General features: G+C 37.0%; 1 protein-coding gene across 1 annotated transcript in view; it reads right to left on the bottom strand.

Moving 5' to 3' along the window:
- Positions 1-6,808: 6,808 nt before the first annotated feature.
- The window catches only part of LOC145675585 (type 1 phosphatidylinositol 4,5-bisphosphate 4-phosphatase), a 60,760-nt gene continuing 41,162 nt past the window's right edge, over positions 6,809-26,406 (bottom strand). The window contains exons 6-7 of the mRNA XM_081746112.1: positions 22,471-22,525; positions 6,809-8,978 (exon numbers count right to left, since the gene is read on the bottom strand). Coding sequence (XP_081602238.1) covers positions 8,893-8,978; positions 22,471-22,525 — 141 coding nt within the window. The 3' untranslated portion in view covers positions 6,809-8,892. The remainder of the gene's footprint in view (positions 8,979-22,470; positions 22,526-26,406) is intronic.

Raw genomic sequence — 26,406 nt, 5'->3', positions numbered from 1 at the left:
TTCGAGGTTCGAACCTGGTTTACTTTTTCCCGAAGATACCCGAAGTTGGACTTAAAAATTTTTTGCCTCGAAACAGCAATAAAGAATGCGCTCAACCTTTTTGAGACAAGGTGTACATATGAATGTAAAATGAATTCAAGTGTCCTCCCCCCCCAAAAAAAAACTATCCCGCTCTTATTTAAACGATAACGTCTTAGTGTTCTGACTACGGAGCTTGGTGTAATACTTGATAGAAAAATACTAATTCATGCAATATGTTTTTCATACAATGCAAGAAAAAGTATAAGAGTGGTTCTGCTTCATATTTCCCTTACATATACGGTTTCCTTACATATGCGATACTCGCATATCACACATACACTGTATTTCTGTTTAAAAGAAACAAATAAAAACGGATAGCTATAGGACGATCTTAAGTGTAACTTCCCCAAATCATAGACAAACTTAAGCGCTTCACCCACAACAACACATATCAGCATACTAATGGAAAAACAATAGTGTTGCAGCTCACAGTCAATTGATGCTTTTTTTTTTTTTTACAGAAAAAGCTAACATTTTATTGATTTTCTTTTCAGATTCTGCAACAAGCGCCATATCATCTGCAAATCTTATGCATCTAATCATTCTACCTCCTACCGAAATACCATCATCATCATGTACTCTTTTTCACTATCTCTTCTAGATAGACATTAAATAGTGTTGGCGAGAGGCAGCATCCTTGTCGAACTCCCCTTCCAATTGCACTCTCTTCCGTCAGTTCTTCCCCTATCCTAACACTTACTTGTTGGTTCATGTATAAGTTTCTTATAAGTCTTCTATCTTTCCATTCCAACCCTATCTTCATTAGAACTCCCAACAACAATTCCCAATTCACGCGGTCAAAAGCTTTTTCAAGATCAATAAATATAACATACACCTCTTTCCCTTTTTCTATAAATCTTTCACCGATCGCCCTTAATAATCCAATTGCATCTCTTGTGCCCTTGCCTCTTCTGAACCCGAACTGCTCCTCCTCAACTTCTTTATTTGTTCTTTCATATAACCTTCTGTTCAGTGTTCGGAGCAGAATTTTAGCTCCATGAGATATGAGACTAATAGTTCTATAATCCTCACATCTCTTTGGGTTCGATTTCTTAGCTATCGGTATCATGATCGTTTTCAGAAAGTCTTTTGGCCATTCTCCTGTTTCATATATTTCATTGCATAGTCGGAACAATTCTCTTTCCCTTGTCTCCTATATTTTTAATGAATTCAATTGGTATATTTTCCATTCCGGTTGCCTTTCCATTCCTAATCTCGGATATAGCCTTTTCAAACTCATCCCTAAGAATGCCAAATATATACACAATTATCCACTTCTTCGTTATTGTACAAAATTGTCTACTTCCTCCTTTCTAGAAATCAAAACTTAAGCGAGTGCCAAGTGCAAAGTATGTCCTACGAAATGTGGATAGGTCTTCATGGATTCCCTTTGTGCGACAAGGAAATTCCATAGTTTCATTTCAAATGTGCACAACAGAACATGAATGCGTAAGTAGTAGGAATATGGTTGAACTGTGCGTACAAAATTTAATAAAACTCAATTTTGCCCAATAAAACCCACTGAGCTGGGTTTTTTTGTTTGTTTGTTTGTTTGTTTGTTTTTTCACAACTCTGATACAGGTACACTTCTGTTCATTAAAACCTGACTGCCTTTAAGGGTTAAACGTAATTTTAGTCTATGCCTGATTAACCATACTGTGTAGTGTCGCCTTGTAAGCATCGTAATGAAGAGCTTAATGAGGTGTACTCCAGTATGAGTTTTACCTCAATAAGTGGTTTGATCTAGCATCAATTTTAAGTTTACAAATTAAGTTTTTTCTTCATTTTCTCAAAAACTAAGCGAGACCTTTTATACTTCACGCATTTCATTTTCTTCAGCTCAAAAAGATCTATCAACTGGTTTACATGTGTATCTTATGTGTATACCTTTCCGCGCTAAACGCTAACAATATTGTAGAAATTTCATGTCAAAGTCAAAAATTAGTTGCAACTTTTTGGTTGAATTATAAACAATTTCTTGGGAAAACTTTCATTCAAGGAAAAATAATGAAAACTTTAGAACTTCTCACCAACTTCCTAAAGGATAACTTATATGGAAAGGGCCTGTGACACATCCATAAGCTGTCTGAGCCACAACCGATTTTGATGAAACTTGGTAGACTAATAGGACACCTTGCAAAACTAATGTAACTAGCAGGAATTTGTCGAAAAACCTGTAGTTTCTGAGAAACACTCGATTCATTAAAGATGACATTTGTCGTGATATCTCGAGAACGGCTCCACCGAGATCAAGCAAACTTTGCAAGCCATGAGGCTTATTGTCGCGGTCTATTGAAACACATCAGTGTGATGCAGGCATCTATGCTTCAAAGAAACTTGCAAAATCATAGGCCATAGGAGACCTTTGGGGTTGTCTCATCTCGTCACGTGAAAGTCTCGTCACAAAAGTATAGCCTGCTTCCAATTAGGGATGGGCAAAACCGTTTTTTTTTATAAAAACCGGAAACTGGGTTCTAGAAAAACCGAAATCCGAAAAACCGGTCCGGTTTTCACTAAAACGGGTTCGGTTTTTTTTACCGAAACCGGCTTCATTTCCTCCAAAACCGGTTCGTTTTCTCCAACACCGGTTCGATTTTTCACTGAAACCGGTTTGTTTTCTCCAAAAACCGGTTCGGTTTCACACCAAAACTAATTTCCGTGAAAACTTTTGGAAAACAACTATTTCTGTGGAAACGGAATCGATTTCCGGAGAACAACGGATACTATTCTGGTCAGAAATAGAACCAATTTTGAAAAAAACCGGAACCGGGTTTGAAGAAAACCGAAACCGGATCCGGTGAAAAACCAAACCTGCTTTGTAGAAAACGGATAACCGGTTTCGGTGAAAACCGAAACGATTTTGGTTAAAACCGGATTTGATGAAAAATCGGGTTTTTGAAACTTTTTAAAACCCGGTTTTGGTTTTCCTAAGAACCGAAAACCTGTTTTTATGCCTACCACTAGTTTCAATAGATCGCGACTATAGGCCTCATAGTTTAGCCATACGCTCTCTTAATACTGTGTTACTGTTATGCAACATTGATGACTTAACAGTACTTGATATCACTAACGACCCGAATATGGCGACTATTAACGTTAACTATATGACTTCTACACAGGTGTAATGGAAATGACCGACTGAGAAGCCAGACAGAGTGGCGTAACTAAAGGGGGTATCCGGGGGCAGACCACCCCCTACATCTCACCTCAATTGCTTGAAAACGCTCACCTTTAAGCCTAGTTTTTTCTTGCATTATGTTATACTCGTCATGAAGTTCAAACTAAGCAAGAGAAAAATATATCGCAGTCTTCACGTTTTCAAGATATGCGCATGCGCACAATTATTTGCGCATTCTGCGCAGGTGCAGACAATTTGTTTTAATTTCGTTTCAAAACTATAATGTATCTACTAAGGCTTCCAAAGTTTGCTTGATCTCGGTGGAGCCGTTCTCGAGATATCACGACAAATGTCATCTTTAATGAATGAACTGTATCTCAGAAACTACAGCTTTTTCGACAAATTCCTGCTATTACATTAGTTTTGCAAGGTGTTCTATTAGTCTACCAAGTTTCATCAAAATCGGTTGTTGTGGCCCAGACACCTTATAGATGTCACAGGCCCTTTGATATACTTATTTTCTGTAGTAGAAATGAAAAATATAAAAAACTGGTAAACTATAAAAATGTAGAATGAAATGGGGAAATGCCGATCGGTGGGGTAATACCGATCATTGAATTACTCAAAAGTGACATGACCTAGTGACCTAGACTATGCTTACTCCTCTAGCAGGAGTCACAAAGTACTCATGAAGAGGAAGGAGGACCTTTGTTCAGTTGATCTGTGCAAGTGATTTCCACATTTGTTTTTTATTGCTTTTCCTTGTAAATTTTGGTCTGGTTGTTTTGCGTAGTAAGTACTTGTTATTTTTCTAACAGTCTCATAAGCCTTAAAATATTCCGTAGCATGTTCTTTTAGCAAATCAACGCTGTGTATTTGAATGTTTAGCCTGCATGGCTTTAATATAAAATGGCGAGTCGGGGTAACTTCGATCAGAGGTGATCGGACTTGTACTCAAGTCCAGTGCCGGACTGGCCACGTTGGCTACTTGGCGATTGCCAAGGGCCCGAGGACCAAGGGGCCCCGCAGGGATCACGAGGCTCAGCAACTGTAGGTCTTGGTCGAATTTTTGCGGTCGCAAACGCTTTATTTAGCCTTAAAGCCTAGGTTAGGCTTCCCGAAGGAAGTCTTCTCGGGTACCCCTTACTCATATCAATACAGCCCCGTGAGCCAGTAAAACTTCATACTTAGAAAGGCCCCTCTAGTTCGTAACGACTCTAAGTTATATATACCGGGGGCCTTTAAGGACCCGCGCCAAGGGCCCTCAACTTGGCCAGTCCGACACTGCGTAAATGATTGGAACTGCCCCGATGTGTAATAATGCAACTATGATACGTAGAATCTTTTTAATTAGGATACGGAGTGATAGTAGTACGTAGTTTTTACTACATATGTAAGTCCTATTCTTCTTAACAACTTGGAGGAAATTTTGTGGGGAGAAAAATTTAAATAATAGAAAAATCAAGTTTACAGACAACCAGTTTCCAACCCGAAACAGAGAAATGTCTAATTAGGGACTTTGGAATATGTAAATAGACATAGAATTGGATCTCTGATGCAATAAGGCATGGATTAAACATGGTGTCATGAAATAATTTTTATTCTGAGTTTCTATAGGAACGGTCTCAATTTTAAGGACCTCAGGTCCAATAGGGCCCACCCCTTCTATTTGCCTACTACCATTAACATGAACGTTTAAGATCAATAAATTTATATAGTATGCTGTTCTATAATATGGTTTGGGCACTTTTTCATCCGTAATTGAAACACATATATTGGTAGGTGTACAATAACGGATGCGATGTCCAAAGTTCATGCGATTTTTTTGTTCTGTATACTTACTAAATGGCGATCGGAATCCTCCAAATCGGGGTAAGTCCGATTAAACGCAACCTCCGAAAACAAATGATATTGTATCTTTCTCTTGCTTGTGAGCTACAATATGGAAACAGTAATTTGTAGCAAAAGGTTCGATAAATATATTTTTACATTAATTACTACCGTGCAACTAGTAGTTTTCCCTTCTCACGCATGTTCCTTTAAGTGATGGGCATTCCCCCACTTTACTCTAAAGAAAAATGTAAATGACAATAGTAAAGGGGGCAATTTCTACAATATTCAGATTTCCGGTTTTATACATGTTATTCTTCCCGTGCTCAGAACGAACACTTCTGCTAGTATTGATAGAATTTAATTGTCATTTATTTTCTTCTACAATGGTTCCCTATGCGCGAAATACCAAAGAATTAGTTTCTAGGTTGAACATGTTTCCATATTGCTTTCTGTTTAAGAATACACATTAGAGACAAAAAAAGGAGTGAGTTCCGATTTTGTTTATGTATTGTCACGGATTCTCATCGATATCATCGTTAAACTTTGTCCGTGATTGTACTTTTAGTTCAATATTCTTCAAAGGACATTCAGCGAACAGCGAAAGGAAATGGATATTTCAAAACTAAATTGTGATTAATTAATGAATTCTTTATCTGTAAAACTGCTATGTAATTCCGTCTTTGAAATCGTTGCCAAGCACTGAAGTCAGCTAGCTTTCACAATTCAATATGTAAGATCCATGCATTGACAAATATGATGACAGAAGTGAATTTCAGTGGTCCACGTCTTTACGTATTTCACCACGAGTACAGGACGTTCCATAACCTCGTCTCGAGTCGAGTAACAAAACTACTGGGCTTTTCCAAAGTCAGGGCAATAGTAGCTTCGAAGACCTATCAGGAGGAACACCTTCTTACTAGTGTGGATCATATTGTTCATCTAGACGACATCAATAAGAAAGGTATGTACCTATTTCATATTTGTTAATGCCTAATCATGAGTCAGTGCTTAGGAAGTTTCAAATGGACACTACTGATCAATATTACACACATTAAAACATTCCCCATAAATCTTATTCTTTTATTTTCAACCGAAATGATTAATCACGAATTTATTGGTGTACAAACTTATCGATGTCTAGATCATTAAGAAAGTGTTGGTTATTGCTATGACACCTCTTGCATACGTCTCGTCCTATGTAGATCATAGATAACTCATAGCATAACCGCAGTATGTTCTATTCTACTATATTATATAGCTGTTATATAAATTCCTTACATTCATACATGGATGTTCGTTGTCAATAAAATGCCAATTCTTTATAAACATAATAAAGTACTTTTTGTAGACAGGATTCGAATCCATGCCAAAATGAACGGTGGAATACAGCTTCACGACGCTATCCACGACACCAAGAACGCAGAATTGACTCCCCTCCGTTTGTTTCTGTTACTTTTCTGTTGCCGGTGTACTACAGCCTTGAAGAATCATGCAGTATGCCAGTTTTTCACTCATCTTTTTTTTTGTCATATTTTACGTTTTTTTCTACATGCCACTTTTAAAATTTACTTGGCAGCAATGTCCAGATGGTTTATTTTTATAAAGAATACGCATACTGCTCCGTAACAGAATGAAGGGGAAAACATATTTCCGTTGTAACTAAACTCAAAGGACGTAAGGATCTAGGTTCAACTTATTGGACTTAAGCCTCTTGAAGGCAGTCTAGGTTTTTGTGAACAAAAGTGTACGTTGCTTTGTAATCAAAACAAAACATAATTAAGATATATTTCTAATGATTTATTATTACACAAGAGCAATTAACAAAACATTTTAGGTATCTAAAATTCTGGCATTTTTATCACGTGACATATGAAGATGTACCAGGTTTTGTATAAACATACTCAAAGGTGAAACATATTCAGTAAAAAAAAAGAAAAAAAATACGAAGAGTACTTTACATAAAGCAAAGACCTATAATTACTACACCCACTGCGAAAATATTACAAAAGAAAGAAGAAGAAGAAAGATTAATAGCTTTCTGATTTTTCTGATTAAGATAACTGATATAGTACAGGAATGTTTTTTTTTCTTCTTTTTAATTATTTAAAAGAATTCGTAATATTTTTCTTGGAAATATTTACAAATATGAAATTTATTCAGATCTGATTACGAAATCAGAAGTAATCAACTGTACAATTCACCTACACTTATTTTTATACAATAAATAAAGACCAATCGTGCAATAATTTTGTAAAGAACTACGTATCTAACATTTTTTAAATATATACTGAAATAGAATGACCAATATAATTTATAAATATACACAGCTTAAAAACCAAAGAATTATTATTATAGAGGAAAGAAGAACAACTACATTTTTCCATTTCATGTTAGGTAATGTAGACCAGGTATGTCTTATTAACTAAAATAATAAACTTGATCATAGTCCGGTAGCAAAATTGATTATTCACGCTCCTATATATATGTATAATATATATATAATCTGTACATGGAAAAGTTAACATTTACACTTTGAATTTATTACCGAAGATTCAACAAATATAACCATTACTTACTCCCTGATATACTTTCTTTTCATTTAGTAGCATCTTTGGAATTATGACTTTTTCATCAGCTTGCCTGCTTGCTTATATAAGCATTCATATACACATTATGAATATGCTGCATGGCCCAACTATCAGTATTCAGCTTTTTAACTTCTGAACTAACGTTCGCATGACTTTAAGTTGACGAAATTGCCGCGCTAGAGAGAAAGAGAGAGAGGGAGAGAGAAAACTATCGGCTACACGTTGTTATTGCGTGTTTTTAGTGGAGGGAAACGATTAGAATTTGGGCAAGCCACGGTACATCACTTATTCGTCGGTTATTTACAACTACTAGCACACGCATACCTATTAAATACTGTCATTTCCCACTGCATGACAATGCCCTGGTTTGATTGGTTTGGGCTGGTTACCAACGATATCAACACGAAGACAGCAATCCTAGGCCTCTTTTCGATTACCACGTTGACATCTCTAGAAGAAATTACATTTACGAGACTTAGACCAATTAACAATTTTTGTGACAAATCTCTCATAAAACTAATGGCAGATCCTTAAGAGTGGTACCTTTGTACTGCTTCTACCACTGTCAGAAGGCATATTGGCACCACGTTGGAAAGCACATTTGCTTAAACTTATCACTAACCAAAGAGAGAGAGTGCATGCCCAAAAAGTGGATCCTATTTCTGCTTTTCTGAAAGGAATAATTACAGAAACTTCTCTAAATTCCGTTGTAACATATAGGACACACTTTGAACACAGCATTACACGTAAAAGACATATAAAAACAGTTTGCCAGTGTTCAAACTGCAACATCTGATTTTAATATCAACAATACAGCACAGCACTTGGCTAACAAACTTTATACATATTTCTTTTGGACAATGAATTCAGTTATAAGGCTAAACACTGACTGTTGGGACTTCCAATATGCATATATATGTATATATCAACGCCCGCTTTTCGCATTCGCTACTTAAAAAAAAGGAATCAATCAACACACAACTATACTAGCTATAAAAGGACGTGGCTCAAATCCACCTACACTTAATGCACTCGGAAACAATTGTTCATTTTATTCATTCATAGTGTAGTTGCTCGAGATTGAGAAAAAAAATTGATTTATCATGATAAAGACATCCATTTCTCTGACATGAAAGGAAATGATAAATCATTTAACAGTTCTTTTATTCAGTCATTTATATATACTTTTACACAGCCCTTTATATATTCACATGCCATCACTCAGGAATGCATCTTCTTCACAAGAAAAATGGCACTTGATCCTGTCCTCCTTTAGATCGGACCATCGATTAGGCTCACCTTCATCGTGCAGTAATAAATACTTCGAATGAACGTTAGAATAGCTATGATGAATGCACCTAGAAAAAATAAGTAATAAAACGGACTGAAATATTGTGGAAGTTTCCTGGAAAGAAACATACGATAAAACAGAATAAAGATTCGAACCTGCTAGTATGATACACTATCCCTAAAGTTTCTGTCACATGTTTCACGGAATACCAGCTTAACATTTACCCTAGTTTTTGTTTCGCACGGTAGAACTCATATGTAGTGTGGTTCAAATTCTTAAAGCTCTTCAGAATTTCCTCTACCCATCCCATAACTATGCTATGCATAAGTAGGAAAGTCTTTTAAAACGAATATGTTCGTCCGTTCGTCAGTTCAAATTCTTAAGGTTCTTCAGAATTTGCTCTACCCATCCCATAACTGCGCTGGGGGTATGGAAAGTTATAGAACGGATATATACTTCCGGTTAAATTCTTACGGCTCTTCAGAATTTCCTCTGCCCGCCCCTTAACTATGTCAAGGATAAGCACGATAAGCAGGGTGTCTACTAAAATTCCACAATGAAATTTCGTGACTTTTTCGTGACCTTTTCTTTACCAAATCATAAAATTTCCTACCATTTTCAAGAGCGAATTTGGGTGCGAATTAGGCCGAATTTTCATCCATGCGATACAGACGTACTTTGCTTGTGATTTGGTAGCGTCTAAAGCCGACCTTAGACATTTTTGGTGTTGAAGTTTGATGTTCTATAGAACAAAATTTTCAAATCTGTACTTACATTTGCACAGTTAAAAAAAAATAAAAAATAAAAAATCGTGACCCAAAAGCTAAATTCCGTGACTTTTTCGTGACTTTCATGACCGTTTCGTGACTTTCGTGACCGATAGACACCCTGGTAAGTCTCAGAGAACGAATATGTCCGTCCGTCTGTCTGCCTGTGTTGACAGTTATCAGAGCAAAACTTAGTTAAAAGACAGCGATCCAACAGATAAATGTTAACTTTTCAGATGATTATTTTGATGTTAAGGAAACAGAGAAGTGCGTTGCGTTAAATATGTTGCAACGTTATTAAAATTGAATTTCTCTCTTCTTACTCTTTGGTCTCTCAGACCTGCTCTATCTAGTCGTGTTACATTTTTTCAACTATCTATTGTAGGTTAAACAACAATGTAACAGAAAATATATTGGTCCTCACTCGCGTTGAAAAAAAAAAACTCAATAAAGTTACTTTATTGTACACGATTCACCCTCTATCCGATCAAAAATGTACCTATATATATATATATATATATATATATATATATATATATATATATATAGGGTGTTTCAAAACAACGACAACGTTGGGAGGTGATTCCTGACACCAGGATAAGACAAAAAGTATAGACCATCCTGGCTGCACAAGTGCTTCCATTCGGAGTTGGAAGCTGGCTGCCGAAAACGAAAAAATGAACTTTAAAGGACCATAGCTCCAAAACTATGAGATCTACCGTAGTCGCGTCAAGACTTCAATTAGAAACTATACCCTGCCGGTGAACGATGATTTCTGACAGCTTTGTACAAGGCCACAGAGAGCGAGCAGACGACAGCAGGTGAACCAACCTTAGGTTCAGAACCTGTCGCGTCTCCATGGTAACCACCGCACATTGCCAAACTTTCACTCACTCCCTTCCACCCTCAACGAGGAAGCAGACGATTCTCCCCTTGTGCGACAAGCACATGGCAACACCGCACTCCTCGTCGTCCTCGCGAGCTGGGCTGTCAGAAATCATCATTTGCCGGCCAGGGTATAGTACGAGCCCTCGTATGTGTCCTATCCAAGTTTCAGAATCCTGAGGTACTTCCGCAATAATTTTTATAAAGGTAGTTAGAAAATACTTCAAATTATATGCCCGTAGCTAAACTCCCTTTATAAAAATTGCTTCATGAGTACCTTAGGATTCTGAAACATGTATTTTTTGGATAGCGCACACAGTAGTTGAGTGAATATCATTTAAAATTTTTTGTGTATGTATTTTTAAAAAAAAAAGAGACTCAAAGCAATCAGGATTACAGTATTCTTTATTTTCCTTTTTCTTCAAGTATTAAAAGCCTTTTCATTTTGGTACTCTTCCTTTCATAAACGGAAACGCTGCCTTTTGTTACCTTGAGGTACAAATATCTACCTGCCCGAACTGCCGTGTGCTCTTTTCTCAGACGCCCACACACAGAGGACAGTTAAAAAAAAAAAAAAAGTTACAAAGCTTTTAACATTATGGTATTAAAAGCAAGATTCTGCAGAAATTGAATAAACATTGTATGGAAGATAATTCCTGAAAATTTGCTAAGAGCATGTTTCAGACGGTTCGTCTCCAAACCAAGATGAGATAGACTTTTTACACCTCTGAGACCTCTAAAAAAGAACGTCGCCGATATTTAAAAAAAAAAAAATAGACGCAACTTGTAAGATGTTAAAAAATCGCGTTTTTCGGAAAACAAACGCTCCATCACCGTTAATGTGCGTATACCTTAATTAAAATCCAAAACGAAAGCAAAAACCACTGAACAAATCAAAGAGAAGAAAAATTCTGAAAATAGGTTATAGGCAGATTCAAATTACCAGTAAAATTAGTAACTAAAAATCTCACGACAGTCTCAACTTATCTAGGGTGTAAAACACTACTTGCCAAACACACATCAGCCATACACCACATAATTATAAACACACTTAAGTTAATAGTCACAATTATGGCAGGCGAAGTAAGCTCAAAGCCGCAGCGTCCAAACCAGAGATGTTCACCCTCTTGAGGGCATCCTCACCCTCAAATTCCTTCGCCCACAATGAAGCGAGGGCCAAATGTCACTGCGAGGGCGAGGGTGCGCGAAGACGAAAACAAGTTTCGACAGCGATGGCGAGGGTGTGCGAGGGCGAGAAATTCCCAACACGAGGGCGAGCGAGGGCGATGTAGAACTCCCTTCGCGAGGGCGAGGACAGGTCTTCAGCACGAGGGCGAGGGCGATGAACAACTCCCTTCGCGAGGGCGAGGACCAACTGTCACTGCGAGGGTGCGCGAGGGCGACGTGAGGAAGAAGGACAAGCTTCCTTAACAACAACTATTTTGAATTTGCTGTTTGACCATTTTTGGAGGATTATAATATTTAAAATAACATCTGCCATGTCCCCTAGATGAAAAGTTGATGTCATAGCAAGATTATAGATTGGTCATATTCTTCCTTTCATTTAATTGCAGTAGGCAATTTCTCTTGTGTACTTCTACATAATTATTAAAAATATAATGCAAATGAATATAATATTTGCATGTTTCTCATGAAAGTTTCCGGATAGAAATAGCGCTACGTTTAGAAACGAGTGTACCTCATTTTTGCCCTCCTTGTGCTAGAGACTTTTTAGATAAAGTGTCTACACTGTCATGTTTAAAGAGTACTGAAAGACAGCACGTCATTCAATAGTAAATGACATAATCTTAAGAGCGCTGATATTTGAACAAACACAATCAGTGAGAGAACCAACAGAATGCACCAGATCAGATGTAAAAAGACTTGATGGAATGACTTTTGTTCATAGATGGCCATTTTGCACTTGCTCGCTCGGGCTCGCGCTCACTTCTCTCAACTGGGCTCACGTTCGGGCTCGCGCTTAAGTATTAAGTGAATAGCTTGTATTAAGTTTCTAGAAACAAGCAATATATTCTGAAGTTGATTGAGCATGATTTCTTTACGTTTCCAACTTCTGTTGTAAAAATAGATATTAAGTGATATGATACATCCATGAACACCTGGATAGTATAGCCTAAGCGCGATTTCTTTGTTTTTTTTTTTTTCTTCTCTTCCCCCACCCAAAAACAAGTTTTATATGCTCAGAGACACACACACACCTACACACACTCACATGAACCTAGGGTCCCGCAATAGTGTTCCCAATCAAGCCCTGCAGCTTCTGAGTCTATTTGATTACTTTTTCCTCCTTACTTTGCAGCAAGAAAGCTTTAAATTTTTAACTATATGACTTCCCTCAGGAACAGCCTCTACTTTTGATTGTGTTTTTGAAGACATATTGTCCTGCTAAAATACATTAAATATGATAATTTCTTAATTAGTTCTTATGCAGTAGTAATAAAGTTCGATCGGACACATGTTCCTAACTTTTTTATTGTTATTATTAGACAATAGACAATATTACCTACTCACCAACCAATACGCATTTCTCGGAAAAGACGTCAGAACGAACCTTCAATTTACGGTACCCGAAGAAAAATTTTTATCTGCAGGTATAACGCCTACAGATAATCTAGGACTGGAATTCAGGGTTGGTTTCACGACGGGCTCCTGGAAGGGGAGGGGGGGCGGTGAAATGTTTCTCCGATGATCTGAAGGTGCCGCAATATGGTGTCGCTAGGGGAAGGGGCACACGACACTTCGTCCTGTGCTGACGCAGAGATTTCTTTGAATTTAGTAGAGGTATCTTGCTCATCACCTTAGTAAAAATAGAAACTAACTTCTACACACAAAAGTAACATTAAAAATTGGTCAATGATTTTTGCACATACGAAATATATACCACATATTACAAAGGGTGTTATTGCTGGAATTGTAAACGAAATTCACCAAAATAATCTCGTGCAAATAACCAACTCAATCTTTTACGTAAATCTTATATATCTCCTTATATGTTAATAATTATAAGAAACAATACATTGAAAACAACATTTTTTAAATCTCATCACCTTTATCAGTCTTGTAATTTGCACTACGAGACAAAACGAGAATTTTTCGAGACTCATGAGCAACACTAGTTCACCTAAGTCTTAGGTCTCAAACACTATTTTAGTGCTAAATGATACGTACGTAAAACCTATAAATTGATAAAAGTGATTGTACGGCTCACAATGAAGAGCATTTATGAACGTTTAAAGATACTCAAATTATTACACAATATATTCCAATAATAAATATGGTTTAAATGCTGTTATATACACCCTTCTTACGCCTCTTGTGACGCAGAAGGTTTCTGAGAACTTCTATATAAGGGAATACATTTTGTACATAAATTTACAGAATGAGACGAGAAGTGAGTCGTCGAGAATCGAGACAGTAAAGAAGGTTCCGAGAATTGAGACGAGACGAGACTTCTATAAAATTTACAAGACGAGAGACAAACCTTATTTCTCGTCTCGCTCATGGGTAACACTAGTTTGCACCGAAAGATGTAAAGGAAACTATTCAAATTTTATCTGAACATATTCATGGTAATATTAAGCGTGGATTAGTCAATGATTTGTTCCATTTTAAGTGATCCGGAGTAAGTTATACGATGGTATGTTTAGTTTTCTTTGTTTAAGACGTATGATAAGGAAATAATTCAGCAAATAGGCTGGAAAATTGAGAATCTGATCCTCGCGAGGGCTTCCTCACCCTCAATGATGTGAGGGTGAGGGTGAGCGAGAGCAATAGACAACTCCCTTCGCGAGGACGAGGGTGAACGAGGGCGAGGGTCAACTGCCACAGCCAGGGCGAGATGTTTCCAGTACGAGAGCGAGCGAGGGCGATGGTCAACCATCCTCGCGAGGCGAGGGTGAACGAGGGCGAGGGCCAATTTTCACTGCGAGGACGAGGTGCGCGAGGGTGATGGACAACTTCCTTCGCGAGGGCGAGGGACAACTTTCACTGCGAGAGCAAGGGTGCGCGAGGGTGATGAACAACTAACTCCCTTCGCGAGGGCGAGGACAAGTTTCCACCACGAGGGCGAGGGTGATGGTGAACGAGGTAGAAAGCCAACTGCCACTGCGAAGGCGAGGGTGAGTGAGGTAGGAGTAAAATGAACATCTATGGTCCAAACGCCACAATGTGGACTGATTAAAACACTACTTACTCATCGCTTTCTTTAGCGAGCCACAAACATGTAACAAAAATCAAGTTATTTACATATTTTTGTACATTACATATTGCATTTGAAGTTTAAAGAAACTAAACTTATTAACTCTCTCATTACATCCTATCGAAACCCAGTAATCACAATATTAAAACAGTAACAAAATCATGGCTCATGTGCGAAACTTAAATTCATAAACACTTTTGAAAAACATTTTCTGTAACACACACACACACCCGCGATAACAAAATGATGTTAGTGAAGTGTGGTGACAAGGAGTGCTCTAGTTCGCACACGCATAGCTAAGAAAGAAAAAGTGCCAAGTGGATCCCGACAGTGAGGAAGGAAGGTCCAAGGTTCGTCTCCTCATGCAGATAGAAATGAAGGTTTAACAATTCTCCTTAGCGGCAATCCAGCATCCGGAAGTGTCGTCAAAGGGTCATCAACCCAGAAACCACAAAGACTTCTGTGTGTGTGGTAAAACTAGCAGCGGCGGCGAAAACTAGGACCAACCTATTTTATTTTCTGGTGTTGAAAAGCAAATTTTCATTCTTAAATAAAAATGCAAAACGTTGCTGCGCAAACACTAGTGCCAGAATAACCAATATTTTGAAAGACGTTAACTTTGCTTTCATCACTTCGAAATTAGTATTCTATTTCGGACATTGGACACAAATAAGCAATATCTTCAGTTTTAAAAGTATTTTTCTTTTAGCTCTAGAGAAACTATAGCGATTCTGAATAATATTGAAAACCTCTACTTTTCTCTTGTTGACTTAAAAAAATCTTTTAATAAATTGCTTCTGCAAGATGAAGCTTAAGAAAAGTTTATAAAGAAAAACTAATCAAATGTAATTGTTAAAATATATTAAAAAAAAACTCCAAACACACTTTCTAATATTAATTATGTAATGTTAGTTAAAAACAAGTAACGCCAGCATTCAAGCTATGATTTTATTTCTTTTTATGTCAAATTATGTAAAATGTCCAAAGCATATTATGGTCAAGCATTCCTTGTGTGTATAATACATAAAGCCATGCAGGCAAATTCCATGTGAAATGAACCAATGCCATTTGCCCTTATGTCATGGATTTTCTTCATATTTTTTCTTTGGGAAGATACCCATGAGAAATGACCACAGGAATATTTGCAGATTTTTATCTTTTAAACGGACCTCAGGAAAAATAAATGAAAATCTGGCATTTTCCGAGACTTCTGCCGCGGAAAAATCGACATGTAATGTTAAAAATTCTGTAACTCCCTTATTTTTCGGCCAATTGAAGTGTTTCTGGTGTCAAATTAAAGCTAATAGTCTCTACTATTCAGAACTACTGTTGAATCAGAAAAAGTGGTTCATAGAAAAGAGATACAGACTCTGAAACACAATTTGTATGATTTATTTGTGATTTTTGTAAAAAATCATATCTGCTAAATCACTGAAAACACAACCTCCACATTTTTACCTCAGATTCACCTAAATATGTATGTTCAATAGTGCAAAAATGAAAAGGGTGTTTTTTGTGGTTTGTCAGTAAGAAATTATAATGCAGGGACACGACTTATGGCACGTTATTAACATTTAACATTAACATGTTATTAACTATATAAATATTGCATTTTGTTGGAATGTTTACTACATTGGTTACATTTGGCTTGGTTGAGATGAACGCGTAACGTGCAAAAATTAATATATTGAATCATTATTTTATGAATACGGAAGGATATCATAAATATTGAAGGAAGTCAATTGCAATGACATTCTCGCTCACTCACTCCCCATCACACATACCCACGTTACTATTACTAGTGGGTCTAATGACCAGGTGCCTCACGTGAATTTCAAAAATTGCGCCGTATAGAGTGGATGGCCGCCATTTTGAAAAAGTTTGCCGCCATTTTGAAACTGTACATTGGATCACTTGATTGTTAGATACACCAAATTTTATATGTCTTTTGCTTCTATTCTCAAAATTTCAAGTCAAAATACTGAAAATTACGACCTGGAGTGTAGATGGCCGCCATTTTAAAAATCGACCGCCATTTTGAAAGTTGACATTGCTCCACTTTAATGGTACGCACAGTAAATTGTATATGTCTCATGCTTCTATTCATAAAATTTCAAGTCGAAAACCCGAAAACCGCCCTATAGCGTGGATGGCCACCATTTTGAAAATCTGGCCGCCATTTTGAAATTTTACTTCTGTTCTATTCTATAAAGCAAATTTCGAGCGTCTCACGGTTTTTACCTCAAAATTTCGTGATATTTTGTAATGTTTTCCTTGCTTTTTTTTGCTAAATACACAGTGGTATTGAAATAAGACACTGTGTCTTAGATACTCCATGATTCAGGGACAAGGATTAATATTTGGACTTTCTCATCAACACTGCTGGCAGAAAACTTTGCGCGCAAAGTCTCTCCATCAGACTTTCACAATCCTTGCATTTTTTGTCTTCATCCACCTCATTCTTACAGGACTGTGGCCCTTCAGTACCAAAAGCGTTTGCTGCTAACCCTGTGAAACTGGCAGCAAGACGACTAGCCTTATGTGTTAAGTATGTGCCTCTTCTGTCCACTTTTCTTTTGGTAGCTCTCAGTGGTGAACAGTTAAGTAATTCACACGCTTTATTAAGTTTTTCTGAGACAGATTCATCTGGTTCGTAAGTGTCATCAGAATCAAAGTTGATTTCACTGTCCGATTTGCTGCTGTTTGCTATCACTGCTTTCCTGCAAGATATACACAATTTTGTGCCAGGAATTAGTTCAATATCTGTAAATCTTCTGGAAAATGCCAGCAAAACAGATTTTAAACTTTTCACTACCCTTTTCTTATGCTTTTGAAAAGGATCAATGCATGTTCTCTGCCTGTCTTCATAAAGAGATAAATACTACTTTCAATGGAAATCACAAATAAATTTCAAGTCAGAACATTTGGTTCTAAGTCTGATAAGTTCCACATCACTTGCTTTCATATCACACACGGAAGTTACTTTCCTGTCTGGAACTTCCTCACATTCCTCATACTGCCTGCAAACCGAACACTGGTCACCTGGTTCCATTTGTAACATTGTTAGAGTAACTTCAAAATACCAAATAACAGTCACTCAGTAACATTATATATATATATATATATATATATATATATATATATATAAAAACTAATTGCCGAACGTCAGTGAGGCTCCTACTTGGACTCGATCTGCGTTTGGATTTTCCTGTCTCTGTCTGTTTGTATGTCTGTCTGTACCACACTACAGGGCGCAATTTTCGGTATTTTAATACGAAATTTTTAGGATAGGACTACGAGATACCCTAAACTTGCTGTATAGATTTTGGCAGTGATCAAAAGTAAAATTTCAAAATGGCAGCCATCCACTCTTTACGGCGCAATTTCCAGTCTTTTAACACGAAATTTTGAGGTAAGAACCGTGAGACGCTTGAAATTTGCTTTATAGAATAGAACAGAAGTAAAATTTCAAAATGGCGGCCAGATTTTCAAAATGGTGGCCATCCACGCTATAGGGCGGTTTTCGGGTTTTCGACTTGAAATTTTATGAATAGAAGCATGAGACATATACAATTTACTGTGCGTACCATTAAAGTGGAGCAATGTCAACTTTCAAAATGGCGGTCGATTTTTAAAATGGCGGCCATCTACACTCCAGGTCGTAATTTTCAGTATTTTGACTTGAAATTTTGAGAATAGAAGCAAAAGACATATAAAATTTGGTGTATCTAACAATCAAGTGATCCAATGTACAGTTTCAAAATGGCGGCAAACTTTTTCAAAATGGCGGCCATCCACTCTATACGGCGCAATTTTTGAAATTCACGTGAGGCACCTGGTCATTAGACCCACTAGTAATAGTAACGTGGGTATGTGTGATGGGGAGTGAGTGAGCGAGAATGTCATTGCAATTGACTTCCTTCAATATTTATGATATCCTTCCGTATTCATAAAATAATGATTCAATATATTAATTTTTGCACGTTACGCGTTCATCTCAACCAAGCCAAATGTAACCAATGTAGTAAACATTCCAACAAAATGCAATATTTATATAGTTAATAACATGTTAATGTTAAATGTTAATAACGTGCCATAAGTCGTGTCCCTGCATTATAATTTCTTACTGACAAACCACAAAAAACACCCTTTTCATTTTTGCACTATTGAACATACATATTTAGGTGAATCTGAGGTAAAAATGTGGAGGTTGTGTTCTCAGTGATTTAGCAGATATGATTTTTTACAAAAATCACAAATAAATCATACAAATTGTGTTTCAGAGTTTGTATCTCTTTTCTATGAACCACTTTTTCTGATTCAACAGTAGTTCTAAATAGTAGAGACTATTAGCTTTAATTTGACACCAGAAACACTTCAATTGGCCGAAAAATAAGGGAGTTACAGAATTTTTAACATTACATGTCGATTTTTCCGCGGCAGAAGTCTCGGAAAATGTCAGATTTTCATTTATTTTTCCTGAGGTCCGTTTAAGAGATAAAAATCTGCAAATATTCCTGTGGTCATTTCTTATAGGTATCTACCCACAGACAAAATATGAAGAAAATCCATGATGTAAGGGCAACCATAAAATCTGATATTGGTTCATTTGACATAGAATGAGCCTGCAGTAAATATTTTTTGTTAGTATGAAATAATGAGATGTATAAATATTTTTTAGTAGGTATCTGTGAAATGGAAATTAACTTCAATTAGAATTCTTATGAGAGTTAAAAGAATGTAAAATTGAGAAATCAAATAGAAAAGCATTTGTTAGAAAAATAAAATATATAAATCTTATAGGCAGTCATGTTAAAGATACAGTACCCATTGGCTATGGTATTCAAGAAAACTGAATAATTATTTACATATCATAAAAACGTTACACTAAGCAAAGCCGCCATCAACTAATTATTTTAATCCTCCTAAGCAATAGGGAGATTAAGATCTATGTGCATAGACAACAATCAACGACCAGATCACAAAAAAAGGTGAGGTGAGGTGATTTTAGTTTAGCGTCCCGTTCAGCAGCGAGGGTATATGAGACGTGGACCTACTGATTAACGTGGAATCCGAACCACATGAGCTCCCGCCGGGAATTGAACCCGGGTCAGATCACAAAAAAATGCTGATACATAGTAAAACTGCAAAAAACAACTAAATGTGCCCAAAGCCCTTTAAACAGACGTCTTTGCATTATATCTATATATAATATTCAGATCTATATATATATATAATATTCATGTAGTAATGGTACTATGTGTATGCATGTTAATATCTCATTTTTATATATATATATATATATATATATATATATATATATATATATATATATATATATATATATAATGCATATATTTGTATGTTAGTATTTTTGTGTGCTAAAATATGTATTATGTGTGCTAAAACCTCGCATTAATATATAATCTATGTTTATTGCTAATACCTAAATATGCAAATATGCATCAGCTAGGCCCCAAAGTTTAATCGTAGTTGTTACCAAAAAAAATCAAAACCCAGCTATCACTCAATTATTCTTATTAGGCAGTCCCAGTTTTCTTTCAAAATTTCTAATCAATTTTCTTTAAAAATCATAACTTCTATATTTCCTTATGTCACTCCTTCCACTAATTTGCTTAATTTACTTGCTTTAAATTTTGGTATTCAAAGGCAAATTCCAGAGAAGCTATACACATTTGTTTTAATTTCATAAATCATAAAATGATGTATCAACTGATCAACAGCAATTACCTGCTAATCCGTACAATTATGTCAATCAATATTGGTCAATGTAAGGTTAATAAGTTATTTATATTTAAATCCTTAATTTTAAAATAAAACTCAGTATGTAATAATAAATTAAAATTAATCTAGTTAAAAGTTGTTACGAAGAACTATGTCATTGCCTGGTTCAAGTATGTCAAATCATTCAGAAATTCATTCAAGTCAAAGGTCAAGAAGGAAACAAATTGCAATATGTTTGACGAGATTACGTTTTGGTGCTAAGGCCTTATGCCTTACCCTCTTTTTTTTATTTCATTTGTTATTATACTTTCAAAATTCATTGTTATTCTTTCGTTATACTTAACTTTTTTTTAACATTTATTATTAAGCATTAAAGCTTTTATTCACTGTTAACCTAAATTTGTAAACTTTTCTTTTACAAGCCACTTATTGCATCCCTCACCTCAGTAATAATAATAATAATGTTTCTACAAGGGTTTGATAGGTCATGTTACGAAATGCAGTAAATTTCTAGTGCAATCTATCACAAACGGAATTAAACTCATTTTCAGGACTTTCAGTAAAAATTTAAACCCAGGATGTTTGTCTACTTATTTCAAAAGTCTTCTATTCCAACTTTCATGGAAAGTGAAAGTCAGTCTAATTCGTCTCTATACATCGAATATTAAGAGTCTAATTCTTTTTCAGCATTGCAACATGTGATAATATAAATACGCTACAAAAGTCAAATATGTAAATTTTCGCTTGTTCTCACGGTTTAGGGGGATCTTATTTTCCTAAAGTCCTGGAATACCACGGGAAAATAGGATTTTCATTACCCTAAAATCAGTCTTCATTTTTTTATTTTTTATTAGTAAACCTTTAATTAACAGGGTCGTTGGTTCATAACCCGAACAAATCACTTTCGCTTTCAAAATCTCATTCTTCCGTGTAACGCCCTGGGATTCATGTAGCTGTTTGGTTAATTAGCATAAAAAAAACACCCTCATTTCTGTTCTTCCATTTAATTCTACATGTGTAACGTCATACCCAGATCGAATACAGTGGCGTATCGAGTCATAAACTATCTTAGTTTCGGAAACGGTAACTTGAACGGTAGTGCACATAAGGTAAATTTTGGCAGCCAAAATACAAACCCAACACCCCACTCATTCATAACCTATATAAAAAATGGCGCTCCGAACAAAAACCCACCTTTTTAATCTTTATAATGGATTCTCACGCAACGAGCCCTAGCACTGATACTCGGTACATAAGTCTTGACATATTCTTACAGAAGGATATGTCCAGGGTCATGTCAGGGGATACTGCGTATGACCTCCCCTTCCAACCCAATTGTTTTGGAAATGATTATTCAGGATAACTGTCATTCTGGGCGTAATGAAGCATGGCCTAACTGGAACATATATCCACCATGTGATACATCATCGCGGAATTTGTAGCTGAGTATTCATACGTCTTAGATTTGCGCGGGCATCGCTGAGAAGTTTCTAGAACGATTTCAACTTTTTCCTAACTCACTGGTTTCTTGCCACTGCCTTTCCTCCTCCACATACACAACCAGTTTCGAGCAATTGTTATGTCACCGAATAACGTAATGACGTTCTCAGGATCCCTGTTCGTATTATTGCCTAAACTTTCTCTGTATGGTTACAGGAGACTTGAATTCAGCAAAAAAACCCTGAACAGACTGTAAATGACGCCTTTTTCCCCACTCGTAAACAAACGAGAAGTGCATATGCTCTAAAAATATTGTGCTCTCGATCTGCTGATAATAAAACTCGATAATTTTAACTTCCAGGTAAACGAAACCGGATGATCCTGTCACTATGGGTTAATAAAAGATTTTCACTTCTTACCAACCAGACACATTGTATGAACACAGTATGAATGAAGAGAAATAATAATGGTAAATTTCACACAGTAAACTGACTAATACGTACCTACATACACTACATACATTCCGCCACTCCTTTTCACCATTTCGTACGTCCCAACCTGAAAAACAAATAACCATTACTTACACTAATTCAAAATTAAGTTTAAATATTGAAATCGAGAGGCCTCAAACTACCGTAATGATCGTTTGGTTGGTGTGACTTCTAAATTTCAGTGAGATCTTCAATCCTCTACGTTCAAATTTTCACTGAATAGACGCGTCTAGAATTGTCAAGCCCACCGAAAACTTAAACTAAAAGGTTTAAAATAATGGAATACAAAATATAAAGGATCGTCACACGTTAAATACAAAGATTAGTATAAGTACACTACTAAAATGTTTCTCAATAAAATATAACTTAAAGAAAAAACTGAATTCTCTTATCTTACAGAAATATGAAAATCAATCTATTAACATTAAAATTACCAACACATAAGGAAGTGTACAGGCAGTTTTACTAACAGTACCTATTATATTCTAGGTATAACCAAATACAACTTAAAGGAGATCCAAGTTACTAAGAAAACGTAATCACCAGTAGGAAGAAGTGTGTTCGAGTCATATTACATTAGAACAAAACACCCACCGTTAAATTTGGACAAAGGCAGCCCCGATAAGATTTAAGAGTTAGTTACGTATAAACAGCTTCATGTAAAAACGCAAACTTCTGTGACTTTAAATCAAACAGGTAACGCTTTTTATTTTAGATGGACTCTCCAATGGTTAGTGGATAGCGCGTGCGCCTTCGATGCACGGGGTTCTGGGTTCAATTCTCTTTAACTACGGCTTGGTGCGACTGAAATGTCCCACTGATCTGAGCCATTTTCAAAGGTCAAAACAAATTGAAACTAGAACCTGCTAAGTCAAAGCAGTCTCCGGCTACAGCCACACTATTGCCATCGCATAATGAACGATTGCATTCCTTGGTGAAATATTGATTTGATTTGATTGGGTTTTGGGTTTAGTGTCTCTTGCAGCAGCGAGGCTATATATGAGACATGAACCTATAGCTTAACGTGGGATTCAAACCACATGAGCTCCCGTCGGGAATCAAGTCCCATCTCCCACGCAGTCGGTGAAAGAAATATGGAGTATGTAATACGAAGTAGTCCTCAAAACGCAAGTTGCACCGTATATTAGAGAAATTCTTTCTCACCTAAAAGTGATCGAGATGGAAGAGGCGGTAGTTGGTGGGAAGAGCGTCAAGAGAATAGCTTCATCTTTCAACTAATGGGACAGCCTTTGTGCAACACTTAGGCTTGCATCATAGTGCAATAAGAGGACACCAGGACCACTGCTGGATCCTTGAACTGTGAGGTTTATTTTTCATAGAGTTCAGCGCCGTGATGGTTTCATCTCTATATGTAATGGATAATACCCACCATAGAGCGCCATAAGCACAGCTGCGGGAGAGAAGTGGTTTTGGAAACTGTCATTGATCACGATCGACTCATTGTAATGACCGTTTACGATTGTCATAGCAGATACATTTTTCATCCAAGTGATAATCTGATGCAGGAGACCTTGGTTCATAACCACATGATGCACAGTTTCAGACGACAATCGACTTACATTGCTCCTATTAGTCCAACTTTTTCATCTTACCGAAAGCGCGAGCTGGCGATTGACAAACGATATAAGTGTATGCCTAACTCGTCTCCAACAGCAAAGTGGTCGGTGACCACAAGGCTCATATTTCAATGCTGTCTCCGGCATGAAATTTCACAAACCACCGGTGTATGGTGCATTTAATCACCCCTCCATCTAGTCTAAGGGCATTGTTCATGTTTTTCCGCTGACAGATGTGCAGAATGTTCCCTGTGTGTTCTCCATGATGCACTTTCACATGACACACGACTGTTCACCAACACACTGCCTCCTGACTGACTGGGCACTCCAGCATGTTTTCTGAAATGAAATCTTTCAGTTTAACGTCCGACGATTATGCTCTTTCGGCTAAGAGAGACAACGATAAAAGGAAGTGAATGACAATGCAAGAATTGGTAGAATGAAAACTAGGAGGAAACGAGAGTATCCCGAGAAAACCCACGGATACGATGTTGTCCACCACAAACGAACCAGGGACTCCACGTCCTTTACCACTGAGCCACGTGATCCCTCCTCCCCCAGCATGTCTTCTGAACACACAGAACTCATCGTATGCGTAACTCGATCGAGCATTTCAATCGCACCAATGTAATATGTATTAAGGCTTTTCCTTAAGTCCCCCCTTCCCATTTCTCTCGAATTTTAGTAAATAAATTAGACGATTAAGAACAAAAATGTAAATGAAATGTAAATATTCCAGTTTAACGTCCCATGCCCTTTAGGCTAAGGGAGAAGGTGATTAAGACAAGTGAATGATGATGGAAAAATTGGTAGGATGAGAAAGTGGGAGTACACCGAGAAAAACCACGCACGGACCCGATGTTATTGACCACAAACTTAATTGGCCGGGGATCGAACCACGGACTCTACGCACGAAAGGTAAGCGCTCTACCACTGAGCCACCGTACTTACCAAAAATGTAGAAAGTGACCCAGAGAGTATATAACCGCTACCAGGTTATAGAAGGATTTTTGTGGACACTCTGTATATTCCGTAAAGACAGTGATTATTATTTTCGATTTATACTTTATTCTGCAATGCACATAAGTTCTTTCTTTGGCGGGAATTGCTTCTTTCCCACACAGTTGGACAAAGAAGTCTTTCATCATTTTTTCATATATATATTTAAAACATTGCTTTTGCTGAGAACCTTTCAGTTAGTGACTAACCATTTCAGTGTTTCTCCCTGACTCATTATATACACAGTATATATTCTGCAGTTATTTGGAACTGAATTAAGTGCTTTCTTTAATCGCTTATGGAAACATTACAATAGATTAGAGAAATACGGGCTGACCAGATGTCCCAGTAGCCAAAGTGGCACCAGCCTCACAATTTTTGCAGTTCGTTATCTGTGCTTTCTCACGCCAGTGTTATCGCTGTGTCTAGTGCATTATAGGCAGTTGACTAAAATTAACATAAATTGTTTTCCGTATTCTGTTTGTATGTGCATACAGGTGAGTTCACTGAGTGAATTTTGAAATGAACTGCCAATACTTTTCCGTTGACCATTGCAACCCGTAGCTTGAGCTTGGATGCTCGAGGAGTTTGACTCCAGGTCTGGAAGCCGTAAACCACGCATCTCGTGTCGAGCTTCAGATACGACTTTTTGTGAAGGGGCACAAGCTATTTAGCCGGTGAAGGACGTTTTCTTACGGCTAGCCCCAACTAGTGAAGTCCCAGGTTCATAAACCTAGTGCGTTAAAAAGTTATATACGCGCCCTCCAATATCAGTATTCCACTGTGGAGATCTTCTTTTCGTTACTTTGCTGAAGATTCACCTTTACGCTGCAGGACTGTTCAGCGTAACAACTGGATTCATCGTGGGACGATCCAGACAACTTTCCCCCAGTGCTACCCCCCAAGTGTGTCAAGGGTGTGAGAGAAGAATTTGTAGTGATATCTGAATCTTAATCATATATATATATAAAGGGCTATATTACCCGAAAGGGGCAAAGCGTGATTTCAGCGACTAAAATTGATATACATCCTCAGTGTTCAGTGTTGTGTCCATTCCTCTTTGCTATTTTTTTTTTTTTTTTTTTTTTTTTTTTTTAGTGTTCTAATAAATAAGTATAATATCATTTAATTCAGTGTGTTTTCGTTGTTTGTATGGGTGATGTTTGTGTGCGTTATGGTCTGGATGACCGTCTGATCGTCCGTGAGGTTTTCGAGACGAGACACCCGAACCTCTCGGCGCCTAATGCTCATCTCATTATTGAGACCGACGAGCATTTTTGGGAAACAGTTTGTAACCTTTCTTGGAGAGGTCTTCGTCGTCCTGTCCAGGTAAGTTAAAGTATCAGGAGTATACTTATTGGTAATACCACGA

The sequence above is a fragment of the Thermobia domestica genome, chromosome 18 (assembly GCF_964235325.1).
Source record: "Thermobia domestica chromosome 18, izTheDome1.hap1.1, whole genome shotgun sequence".
Classification (NCBI taxonomy): Eukaryota; Metazoa; Arthropoda; class Insecta; order Zygentoma; family Lepismatidae; genus Thermobia; species Thermobia domestica.
The sequence above is the reverse complement of the archived record's forward strand: the minus strand, read 5'-3'. Positions and strand labels throughout refer to the sequence as shown.